Source organism: Pezoporus flaviventris, unplaced genomic scaffold (genome assembly GCF_033815535.1).
Source record: "Pezoporus flaviventris isolate CSIRO_AGI_PZ_B2104156 unplaced genomic scaffold, CSIRO_AGI_Pfla_v1 ptg000007l, whole genome shotgun sequence".
Classification (NCBI taxonomy): Eukaryota; Metazoa; Chordata; class Aves; order Psittaciformes; family Psittacidae; genus Pezoporus; species Pezoporus flaviventris.
Window position 1 is genome coordinate 35,336,047 of NW_026892555.1, and position 12,429 is coordinate 35,348,475.

Sequence of the window (12,429 nt, forward strand, 5' to 3'; positions counted from 1 at the left end):
GGAGGTAGCTAATGGAATCTTATGCAGTAAGATTTATATATTTATCATAAATTGGTGTATAGAAATTTGCTTGTATAATTTTTGTGACAAATTTGTTTGAAATAATAAATTTCTTATGAAAAAGTCACTGATTTCATGGCTTCCAATGAATTAGTATTTTCATCTTATTTTTAGGAAACAGTCTAGTCAGCTTAACCTTTCATCTGTTTAATCTTCATGGACTAATTGAACACTTCCAGTTAGATACGATGAAACTTCGTAGATTTTTGGGTAAATACAGCTTTTTATTATGATGAATATTGCTGTTTATCTGCATTTTTATACCTTAACTGAATTGCTGGTTGCAGTTTAGCAATAAAGTTTGAAGAATACTGATGCAGTCCAGGTTTTGCAGTGATTTAAATTATATTGAGACACTCTCTGAAAGTTTCTGTGAGCATAGAAATCTCCATGTTAAATCCAAGCAAGTATTAACAAGTTTAGTAGTTTTGTAGCAGATACTGTATTGTATTAAATCTAAAACCCCAGGAATATATTTGACATTGTGTGACACTTTTTTGGGGGAAGGCTAGAGAGCTCCTTTCTTTGCTTTGATTTTCAGTTCTGTTTTAATCTTAATTTCCAAAGTTCATTATGTAGATGCCGAACTATATTGAACATACCAGCTTGGCCATATTTCACGGTGCCAATTTGATGTTACCTCTTGTTTGCTCAAACTCTCATACAAATAAGCACTGTACTGTGGGCATACTTTCTTCATAGAGTGCAAGACAGTTTTATTTGAGTGTTGGGGCCCATGGCACTGGAGTGCTTCAATTGGAAGGAATTGTAAGTGTGATACAGAGTATTTGAGCCACATGGTACTGTCACTTCGCAGCTGAAGAAACTGTATCACTGCATCCCTGTACCATAGACACAGATGCTGGTGTGAGACTTCCTTCAGTTCTTTTGTGACATTGCCTTTTATTCTGTAAAGTAGGATGCCTTTATTAAAATTTTTTGACTGAGCAGCAGAAAGAAGTTTCTGGTCCCTTTTAGTGGGCTTTCACAGTGTCATAGAAAACAATTTTGTGGTTGTGAAGCTGTCATTTAACAAGGGGGAAATCACATTTGGAATACTTCTCTCCTCTTTCAAAGAAGGGAATGCTTTTGTTTTCATTATGTAGTTCGTTCAGCTGTAAAAAATTTTGGTTGTCTTGCATTTTGTGTTATTTTAAAGTTGACTCAATTCCTTCCAGTTTCAAAAAGGTAGATCAGCTGACCTGCGGGCTGATATAGTGGATGTGAAGAAAATTGTGATAGAAATCCGGTCTGAGGCTACTGAAGTTGTTGTGTTCTGTCTTTCTCATCTTCCTTCTTTCCTGGTTAGTTGAGATTTAGCAAACGACAGCGCTTGAAAGACAGGTTAGGAATGACTGAATCAGTTAACTGGTTATCAAAAGATAATGATAGTCTTAACTAGGAATAGATGAAAGGGAGTTCTAATGCAGGTTAATAGAGATTGAAGATGCTTATTTTTGTTATTTTCCATATGAGATGTCAGGTATATGTTGAGTACTATTGACATTACACAATGGTTACAAGTATTTTGACTTCTCATGAACCACAGCTCTTCACAAATAGAATGGCAGTAAGATTCCAACGTTACAGTCACGATTATGTTAAAGGTACTGGCTTGTGAACTGAGTAGGAAAAGAGGCTGTGGGCATGTTTGTTTGAATGGAACTGACAGCTTGTAGTCAGCTGGGAAAATGTTCTTTTGAGGTTTGCTTAAAACAGCTAATGTGTCATGTCAGGCAAAACTTTAGAATATAGTTTGATTGCTGTGCCTCAGATCTTCTCCCCCTCTATACTTTTTAACACTATACTTCTGTCACTCTTTGTACTCAAGTTAATGTTGATGTCTTTTGAAGTATTCTACCTATGATGTTTAAAGAGAGCCAGTAAGATGGAGGAAAGCCAGGAAGAAATTAAATAGGGAATATTGAATCTAGAAGTGGTTTGTCAGACCATCATCTAAACAATACTCTTTTCCAAATTGTATATAGGCTTAATTTTGCCTGAGTACAAACAAGTATGAGAAGGTGCCTAAAGTTTGTAGAGGTGGCTTACCATGACCACTCTCCTGAAAGGGAAAGAAAATCACTTCATATGACAGGAAAGCAGTGTCTAATTTCTCTGATCCTGTCTGTTTTCAACGCATGATACTTTGGTATATAGTGTCATCTCCATTTTGTATTTCAGGTTGCCTCAACATTCAGGCAGGCTAGATTATCAAAGAGAGCTTTTTCCTGGGAAGTTCTCAAAGTAAAAGCATCTCAGGTTATATATTGATGTCAAGTTGTTTAATTTTAGCTCTGAAATGACTTTATATGTAGTTGATTTCTTTTAGGAAATACTGTTTCTTCACATAAAAATCTTTTATACCCGTGTCGTGGTTCAACTGACAATTTATTGACTTAAACACTTTTATGTGTGTGAAACTTGTGATATTGCATATTTCTGTGCCTAACAAGGATATATAAAATGGTACATGAAAAAATTGCTATTTCGTTTAAATTTGGATATTTTTTATTTTCCTGCAGTTATGGTTCAAGAAGATTATCACAGTCAAAACCCTTACCATAATGCAGTTCATGCTGCTGATGTGACTCAGGCCATGCACTGTTACTTAAAAGAGCCCAAGGTAAGGGAGCATTCTCACTTTGACATGACATGGGTGTACAGAAATATGTGTCTTTGTGTGTGTGTGTGTATAGGTGGGTTGTGTGCACATATGCACACTTATGTGCATATATATGTGAATATACACGCATTTTTTATATGTACACATATGTGCATATGCGCATTTTTTATTAAAAGCAACTAAACATAAAAACTCAACAAAACAACCTTTTGAACACAAAAAGGCAGGGAGTTACTCTCTGTGTTGCTGGGGCTGTGGGTTCACACTTAGCAGTATACTTTTCTTTTTATTTCTTTCCTGAGCTGGCATCGTCGTTTGTGTGACTTGGTGCTGAACCAGAATAGGAAATTAAGATTGCAGAGCTCTGCCCCAAGACATTTGCATAGAATTGCAGTCCGAGTCAGCTGGCAATAATAAACCTGTGTATTTGTCATTTGGGGTGGGTGGTGGTGGGGTTGTTTTCCTCCAGAAACTAGTTACCCTTGCTTTGCTCATCTTTGATGTTCATGAATAGTATGCTTCTGCTAGAGGCACCTTATAGAAAGACATCAGGATTATTTTTGGCCTTCTTTCTAATACAAGGACAGTGTGACAGACCTTAGGGAATTGAGTGTTTGCTTCTTAACTACATGGACTGCTGGCAGTCTGCTGTAAGTGATGTCAGACAATTTCAGGGCTAAATTCTGTCGTGTATGATACTGAAAACTGTAGCACTCTCTAGCCAGGTGAGGAATTTTCTACCGTGATGAAGCTGATCCCCAATCTGAGGTTCTGTTGAATAGCCTAGCTCTTCATTCTGAGGTAAAAGTTCTGGATCCATGGGTGTTATTAAGAGGCTCTTTGCCCACTCCTCCAACTCAGTTTCTCAGTGCTGCTTTCAGTTTAATTGTTGGTGCAGCTGATACACGATGAGCTTTTTTTATGGCACACAGTTTGGAAGCTCTGCGTGTTTTTTATCTAGTACTTGTGATGGAAGGTTTATAATTGTTCGGATGCAAGCATAGACTTTGCATTTTTAGTAACATACAACTACTGGTTCTGTTGCACCAAAGTGTATTATAAGCATGTGAGGCATGATAGGTGGTGAATGCAACAGGGAATATAAACTTCTGTCTTCACAGGGTGTTTACTGCATTTCGCTTTCATGCAGGTGAAACCGTCCTCTCTGGTTTAATTACTCAGTTTAACTAGCAAGCCTCCCAACCAGAAGTAGTGACAGCTACGAGCAGTGAAAATAAGTCCTTTCAGTTTCATGCTGAGTTAATTGACATGCACATACTTCTTAAAAATATTTATTTTTGGCAGATTTTCCTCTTTCTGTTCTTTGCCTGGTAGACTTTGAAGTAGAATTTTATGTAAGAGTAGAAATCCATTCTGAACAGTTCTGAAGTCTTCCAGAACATTAGTTTCTTTAAAGATGAAAGTTTTTTATAGTTTTTAAAATATAGTCTGTATTTAAAGCAGAATTGACACATACAGACAGACTTGGTAAATGAGATGGAGAGCTAATTTTAAGAACCTGCTGCTTTTACAGGATCTGGTTAGGAATAGTCTTTCATTAGCAGCCAGAAAGCAGAATTTTCTGGGCCAGCATTTTTAAAAGACTGAACCTTCCTATTTGGAAAGAAAAGTGCTTAAACCATTGTTGAAGTTCTGTAGGGGAAATAACTGTGAAAGTCAGTGGAATTAGTTTTATGTTATTAAAATTTTCTGAGTTTCTATTGGCTGTTACTCATCAAAAAAAGGAAACAAAAATGTAACATCCGTGCTTTTTTTTTTCCTGTGGGCACACTTGCATTGTTAACAGAATTACATTTGTCATTATTATCTTACAGCTTTCCAAATCTTTAACTCCATGGGATGTCCTGCTCAGCTTAATAGCAGCTGCCACACATGATTTGGATCACCCAGGCGTTAACCAACCTTTCCTAATTAAAACAAACCATTACTTAGCAACTTTATATAAGGTAAGGGCAAAATTGGTTACTTTGTTAAAGCCAGGTTTGGAGAATGCCTGAGGAGTACAGTTTAGCTAGTGGTAGGCTTGAATCCAGACATTGTTTCCACATCATTGGGATAAAAAAACCATTGTGCGAGCTAGCAAAGTGTTAGAATCATAGAATAGTTAGGGTTGGAAAGGACCTTGAGATCATCAAGTTCCAACCCCCCTGCCATGGGCAGGGACACCTCACACTAAACCATCTCACCCAAGGCTCTGTCCAACCTGGCCTTGAACACTGCCAGGGATGGAGCATTCATAACTTCCTTGGGCAACCCATTCCAGTGCCTCATCACCCTTACAGTAAAGAGCTTCCTCCTTATATCCAGTCTAAACTTCCCCTGTTGAAGTTTTTAACCCATTACCCCTTGTCCTGTCAAGTACAGTCCTTAATAAATGGTCCCTCCCCAGCATCCCTATAGGCCCCCTTTCAGATACTGGAAGGCTGCTATGAGGTCTCCACGCAGCCTTCTCCCAGGCTGAACAGCCCCAACTTTCTCAGCCTATATTAACCAGCCTATCCTAATCTGTTAATGATTTGTGAATTTTAACCTCCTGGGGAGGCTGGGGGAGGATAAGAAACCAAAACACCACTCCCAAGATCCAGTGAAACTGTTTGGTACCACTCTTAAGTCTGTAGCTCTTCAGTTTAAGTCATTGATTAATACCTGTAATACCCTTTTCATTTGCAGAATACCTCAGTATTAGAGAACCATCACTGGAGATCAGCAGTGGGGTTGCTGAGAGAGTCTGGTTTATTTGCACACATGTCATTAGAAAACAGGTATGTTTAAACAAAGTAGTATAGATTAATTAAAGTTGTAAGTAAACTGTCACTTCAGTAAGTAAGCCTTGCAAAACAAGCTAAGTTACTGCAGTTCTGAATACAAAATGTAGATTATGATCTATTTTAAGAATTCCTGGATATCATGCTGTTGGGTACCATGGGATACCATGCTGTTGGAGTAGAGTAGTTTGTGGTGCAATGCGATCTGTGGAAAATAACATCACTGTAAGCACACTGAAGATGTGTATTCATATAGTCAAGCACCTGTTTGGATTAAACTTGGCAGCCTTTTGTCATTCTGCCACCACAACTTTAGTTTAAAATAGACTCTCTTCACCTACTTGAACAAGAAATAAGCTTTAAACAACTGGCTTGTACGTTTTTAAGGCAAAAAAAGGGGGAGGAGTAGCTAAAAACTGATTCAGTCTTTCTGAATGCTGCTAATGAAACATCCTGCTATTTCTATGGATGTTGTAGGAATTCTTCAGAGAGGGGAAAACAGCTACATAAAAGAAAGAGTTCAGTGGAAAGGCTGATTATAGTACAAATGCATATGTGTGTATTTATATAATAAAGAGTATGATAAAAAGACATGTACAAATAGTGATGGCTGGTTTTAACTGTTATGCTTTTTAAATGTTTGGTATCACTAATTGCAGGCAGCTGATGGAAAGTCAGATAGGTGATCTCATTCTTGCCACAGACATCAGTCAGCAAAATGAGTATCTGTCCATGTTCCGGTCCCATCTGGATAGAGGAGACCTATGTTTAGAGAATCCGAACCATCGTCACTTCATTTTACAGGTGATCTTTTTGTTAATATTTTTGAAAATAGCATTGTAGTGTCAAAAGTCATTTAATTAAAATACTAAGTATTGTTTCTGCCAGGCTATCTCCTCCTCTCAAAATGAAGTAGAAATCTCTTTTAGTCATTTTGTTGCATTACTGAAAGGTTGTTCCCTCCCCTTCAGTCTTTCCCTCTCCCAGCACTCCTCCCAAGTGATGTGTGTTGGTAAGTCTGGTAACTTTGAGCTGCAAAAGCAAGGAGAGCTGTTTCCAAGACAAGATTTAGTTGTTCTGAGGACTCCAGTGCAGTCTCAGAACTGTGAAATGCTTCGTCAGAACATATTTCAGGAAAGGAAAGTAGTACTGTTGTGAATCAGTTTCAGCTGTGCTAGAGAAGAGGTTTAGCAAACCTTAAAAACAAAAGCCTCGTGAGTCTTTTGAGGTTTATAGAAAAGTTTATTACTAGGCTCATATTGTGGACTCTAAAAGAAAGTGGATAAACAGATGAGAAGTTGTCTTGTGCAAGCCATGAACTTTGGAGCCAGAAATAGAAAATACAGTTTGCTTACTTTGTCTCTCTTTTTGAATTTCTTGTCTCTTGTACTAGTGAGTATACTAAATATAGTGCCACCAAAATACTTTGACTTGCCTGAATTTCCATATTACTCAGAGATGATCATGAGATCTGATAGTTCCCCAAGCACTTTTTAGACATGATTACAGAACATAACTTTGCAGAGAAGCACGAATGGTAGGTAGGTTTGTTATTCACAAAACTTAAAATAATCTGCTCTCAGGACATAATTAATTACATATGTTTCTGTTGGAGGGAATGGTGATCTAATGCTGTATGTTAACATATTTAGATGGCTTTGAAGTGTGCTGATATTTGTAATCCATGTCGGACGTGGGAGCTGAGTAAGCAGTGGAGTGAAAAAGTGACAGAGGAGTTCTTCCACCAAGGCAAGTAAGAGTAGAAGTATCTGTTGGTACATAACGTATACTGTGGAGAGAGCGACCATGAGTCATAGCAGCTTGCAAACAAAGGGATTTATATTTAGGATTAGTAGAGATTTACAGTGTGGGATTTTTCTTTTACTTCCATGGGTTGTACTTCTTGCAAAAGGTTAGCATTACTAAAACCCAGCAAAGAATCTGCTTAGAATCTGAACCTGGAATGGGTGGTGCAGTACATCCCTCAGCCTGAAAGGTGCTTCGGGTGAATAATAATGCTCACTTCAAACTTACACAGTGGTTTGTGTAAATTACACTTATATTCATCATGTGTCTTCAATATTTAAACTTGAGCTGTGAGGCCTGTTGGTAAGCAGGTAAGACTAGAGAGGAGATGTTTAGTTACTGTGCAGTTAAGGCTAATGCCTTATGTAAGCAGTTAATAAAGCTTTTAATTGACAAGTGGAGTGAATTTTCTCCATGATTATTAATTTTTTTAATACAGTGTGCTGTTGCTTTCTTGAGGCTGGTTTAACTGACTTCAGACCTGCTAATCTGTGCATGGATACAACAAATGGGGAACAGACTGCATTTTTTTGGTGCTAATCACATGAAGCTTATTCTCAGATAAAGGTGATGGGGAAGCAGAACAACAGATTGCTTTTAGTAAGACATTTCTGAAGACTAAGCTGTTTCCCTACTGCTAAGCAGGATTTTAATTCCCGTCATTTCTGTGGCAGTCTAGGAGGTTTTGCAAGGAAATATATGAATCCTTCAGGAAAAATCTGATTTGATGGATTTTGTTTGATGACAAAGTACTGTTAGCCTGACTGATAGTCCTACTTGCTTTTTGGGGAGATGGGTGAGAGAAATAAATGCATTCAACCAGCTGCAAGATACCATCCTTGTTAACCAACTTGCAGGACTCATCTCTGGTAGTGTTTGGCTCCGTTTGTGTCTGGATGTGATGACTTAATGGTTTGTATTATACTTCTGTTTCCTTAGGAGATATTGAAAAAAAGTATCACTTGGGTGTGAGTCCACTTTGTGACCGACAGACGGAAACTATCGCCAACATCCAGATTGGTAACTGCAGTTTGATGTGTTTCAGTCAATTTTTTCAGGATGCAATTTGAATCAAGTACCTCTTAGATACGTTCCTTAAAGGCTGTAGCTGCTCTATGTGTGTGGCAGCATTTTGTCACAAAGAGCAGTTTTTTCCCAGTTTGCTATGTAACATTTCTCCCTTGAATGGAGTGTTTATCAAAGGGGCTGCACTGGCAGGCCTAGAGGCCGAGCTTGATTTGGATTTAAAAGAGTAAAATGACTTCTTATAGTTACTTTTAATGAAGTTGCTTATGTAGATTGAATAGAACTCACTTAAAAGCAAAAAGACTGAATATAACCACAAACAGTGCAAATTAGTGCTTTAAATTAGCGACAAAACTTGACCTGTTCAATCAGCTGCACTGTTTTTAGTGTGTTAGGAAATCATACATTTCTGTAGTTGATAGATTCAGTTTTGGTTATCTTACCATTGCATTTTTGGTTCATGGAAATAGACACTATAAGTGCACACAGAAATGTGTCTATAAATGTTTGTTGTTAAATGTTTTGTGGCCTTTTGGTTTAAAAATTTCTATAACGTATTTCTTAGCTTATAATTTTTATTTTTTTTTTTTTCCCCCTCATAGTTCAGTCTGTCTGTGATGTAGAATCTTCTAGGTTTTCTAAATTAGTGTAATTTAGTTGCTGGTGTTTAGATTTGCTCCCTTCAGTGTTGTCCAGTATTCCTTTATTTGGTCATTGTTGTGAGAGAAAGGAGGCTGATTTGTAATCCATTGTGGTTCTGGGCAACCTGATCTAATTGAAGATATCTCTGCTCACTGCGGGGGGTTGGACTAAATGACCTTTGAAGGTCCCTTCCAACCCAAACTATTCTGTGATAATACGGCTAGTAAAATCTTACGCGTTTTGAGAGATTATCTTGTAAAGATAACTTTTAAACACATGGTGGAGCAGAGTGGTCTGATGCACTGAATTACTTGCTACTAAATATTAGTTAAAATATTAGGTTTGAATATTTTAATTTCTTTTTTGTTTTGTTTTCACCTGGCTCTGTTTGCTTGTTTTCAAAGGGTTTATGACCTACTTAGTGGAACCACTGTTTGGGGAATGGGCCCGGTTTTCCAACACGAGGCTGTCGCAGACGATGCTTGGCCACCTGGGACTGAACAAGGCCAGCTGGAAGGGGATGCAGAGGGAACAGACTGGCAGCGGTGATGATGTTGACCCCGCTTTTGAGGAAATGGACTCAGACATATTACCTCAGGAACCTCGACTGTCCTGACCTCAGTCTTCATGACAAAACTGCCTCTTTCTTCTCTTGGTATCTGTGCGGTTGGATTAAAGGAGATACTTGCCAGCCCAAGGCTTTGGTAAGATGATAAACCGATGCCAGCATTATTTATTTCCAAGTTTTCCTTTGACACAGACCATTTGAACTAGAATTTTTTTAACCTGCAAGATCTGAACACAGAGCAATATGCATACGCCTCAGTTGGTTTTCGTTCGGAACCTTGAATATGCAAAGCACAGCAGTGACTGAGCCTTGGAGGAACAGTACGAAAACTTTGTGCCACATGGCTTTGGGGTTGTTTGTTTCTTTTTTGTAATACTTGGAATACGCTCTTCAAATCTAAGACTTGAGATGGATTGTTCCACTTTCTTGGAATTTAGCAAGACTTGGATAAATGTGTTCAAAGCATACCTTCCACTCAGTCCCTGTTTTAATACCGAAATGTGAAGTGCCCATCCTCTGCTGCCTCTGGCAAGACTTGATGTTTACAAATGTACTCTGAAACTATCGGTTCTAGACTTAACCTTTGCGCATGGCTGTGAAGGAACCACTTGACTTGGGGGGTTGTTTTTCTTTTGCTTTTTTAAAGGAAAAAGATCAAAACGGAGACTGCAGCTCATGTTTCTTTGGATGCCAGAAAAGCCTCCCATTTGCCATGATTTTGTTTGTGCACTGGGAACTGAGCATTCGTCATAGAGCACAGCCAAGCTTTCTTCCAGTGCTATATGGGAATGCAAGTTTTTTTTAATGGCAGAAAACACTTCTGAATCTGGGAAGGGAAGGGATGGGATGGGAAAGGGGGGTGGAGGGTGGGAGGGGAAGTGTCCGAACTGCATTGCGATTCTGCAGTGGGAACATCGCATGTTGTTTTCACTCGTGTACACTTGAACTGCACATGCAAGAAAAAAAGGTGGAATGTCTAAAACACCATAACCAGCTCAGGGTATTTGCCAATCTGAAATAAAAGTGGGATGGGAAGCGTGTCCTTCAGAACAAGGGTACAAATGCCCCTTTCGCTGCAGCGTGTGTGTATGTGTGCGTGTGTGCGTGTGTGTGTGTGAGTATGTTTGGGACGGGGGAGGGCGGGAGGGCACCGGGAAGGGTTTGAACGGCAACATTCTTGTTTTGTTCTTCAGTTTTTCTTTATTTTTCTCTTTATTTTCTTTTAATTTATTCTTTTAGAATGTGACAATTTCATGAACAGCCACACTGGGGAGGAAACTGTAACAAATTGCTACAGATGCCTTAAACTATGCACAAAGCTAAGTGACCAAATTTGTTTTTGATTTGAAACATAATAATAATGGTAATGAAAAAAAAGTGCATTGTTTACGTATTCCTCCCTCTACTGAAACAGTACCCACAACAATGGGGTCTCGATGGGAAAAGCAGAAAATGTTTTTTAGGGCAAAATTAAAGGACTAATTTTAAACTTAAAACATTCCATTTTTGTAATTTGTTTTACATTGGTTTAAGTACCGTAAGCACAACTGTAATGTAGTTTGAGAAACTGGTGCTTTCTTTTAGTTCATTTGTATTTCCCTGTTATTATTGTAAAAGACTGTTTATTAATTCTGTTTACAGTTTGTTGCAACAGCCATTTTTGGGAGTGAGCTTCAGCGTAAAGCCATTTGTAAAGGCTTTGCCATATTCATTTTAATACGTGCCTGTTGCTGTTAACTTTTAATTAATAAAAAACTCCTCTTTTCACATCATGCTCCTGTACATTTGAGTTACAACCATCCAGGGTTATGGAGAGGTAGCTAAGGTTGCAGTCGGCTTCCACTGTAAAACTAAGCCAGCTTTTGGATCTGAAAATACTAGTCCTTGTATGCCAAAATGGATTGCTCTTGGAGCTTGGCCTTTTACTGTTTGAAAAGCAAATACTGACTTACCTGATTGTTTCCCTTCTAAAATGAAGTTGTTTTATTATTCTTTCATGTTCCCTGGAGTAGTATCATTAATCTCAAAGTGGCCATGTTTAAAGAAATAAATTTGTAATGAAACCATTTGCGTGAACTTCCTTCCTTTGCTGCCAGTGCAAGTTCTTGCTTTTGTCTGACTTTAGCAGAGAAGGATCAAGTGGGATATACTGAGCTTTGGTTATAACCTGCAGTAACAGAAAAGCTGTATTTTAACAGGTTCTCTTTGAAAGGCAGACACCTTCCAGCTGTCACAACAAAGAGGTAACTAACAGCTCTGTATGCAGAGTAACTTACTATGGAGAGACTGCAGCTTCCTTACAGCCTGCAAGGATTTGTAGGGTTAAGTGTGGAAAAGTACTGATTCCTCTTCGATATTTTTGAATAAAATATGTGCCAAGCTGGCAGCTGCTTTGAAAACTAACACTGAAAAAGGTATCTTCTGTGACTCACATTGTGACTTAGTTTAAAGACAGGGCCTCAACTGCTGTCTGAGTTTTGCAACGTGATACAGGCCACTTACAAGCTTATTTAATTTTCGTTAAAATGACACATTAGTTTATAAGTAGGTATATAGCAATATTTCAGTATGATATTTATAAATAACCTGTGGCTCTTCAATGTTGTGTAATATTGCCATCACCTGCTCTGATAGGAACCAGTACAGCTCGTCAAGGTGCTGGCGTAAAACATGAGCAATTTTGTTTTAAGACACCTTTCCTGCAAAGGGGCTTCTGCCTTTTCCTACCAGACTGGATTTAGACAGACTGGTTCTAATCCCATCCATCACTGTACATGGAAGCTTCTGGCATTTGACTGAATTGTGTGAAAGATTTTAGGTATGAAGATACAAATTAAGGTACAGCAAGTCAAAATCCATTTATTTGACTGCAGCATTGTGAGTTCATTTTCTTGTGCAGATGACACTTTTTACCA

General features: G+C 38.3%; 1 protein-coding gene across 5 annotated transcripts in view; it reads left to right on the forward strand.

Annotated features, from left to right (window-relative positions):
* The window catches only part of PDE7A (phosphodiesterase 7A), a 76,233-nt gene extending 64,653 nt beyond the window's left edge, over window positions 1-11,580 (forward strand). For all 5 annotated transcript variants that reach the window (XM_061448381.1, XM_061448377.1, XM_061448379.1 and 2 more), the window contains 8 exons: window positions 175-270; window positions 2,586-2,686; window positions 4,522-4,653; window positions 5,378-5,469; window positions 6,132-6,276; window positions 7,125-7,221; window positions 8,218-8,298; window positions 9,351-11,580. In XM_061448381.1, the coding sequence (XP_061304365.1) occupies window positions 175-270; window positions 2,586-2,686; window positions 4,522-4,653; window positions 5,378-5,469; window positions 6,132-6,276; window positions 7,125-7,221; window positions 8,218-8,298; window positions 9,351-9,562 (956 nt within the window). In that variant the 3' untranslated portion in view covers window positions 9,563-11,580. The remainder of the gene's footprint in view (window positions 1-174; window positions 271-2,585; window positions 2,687-4,521; window positions 4,654-5,377; window positions 5,470-6,131; window positions 6,277-7,124; window positions 7,222-8,217; window positions 8,299-9,350) is intronic.
* Window positions 11,581-12,429: the final 849 nt, after the last annotated feature.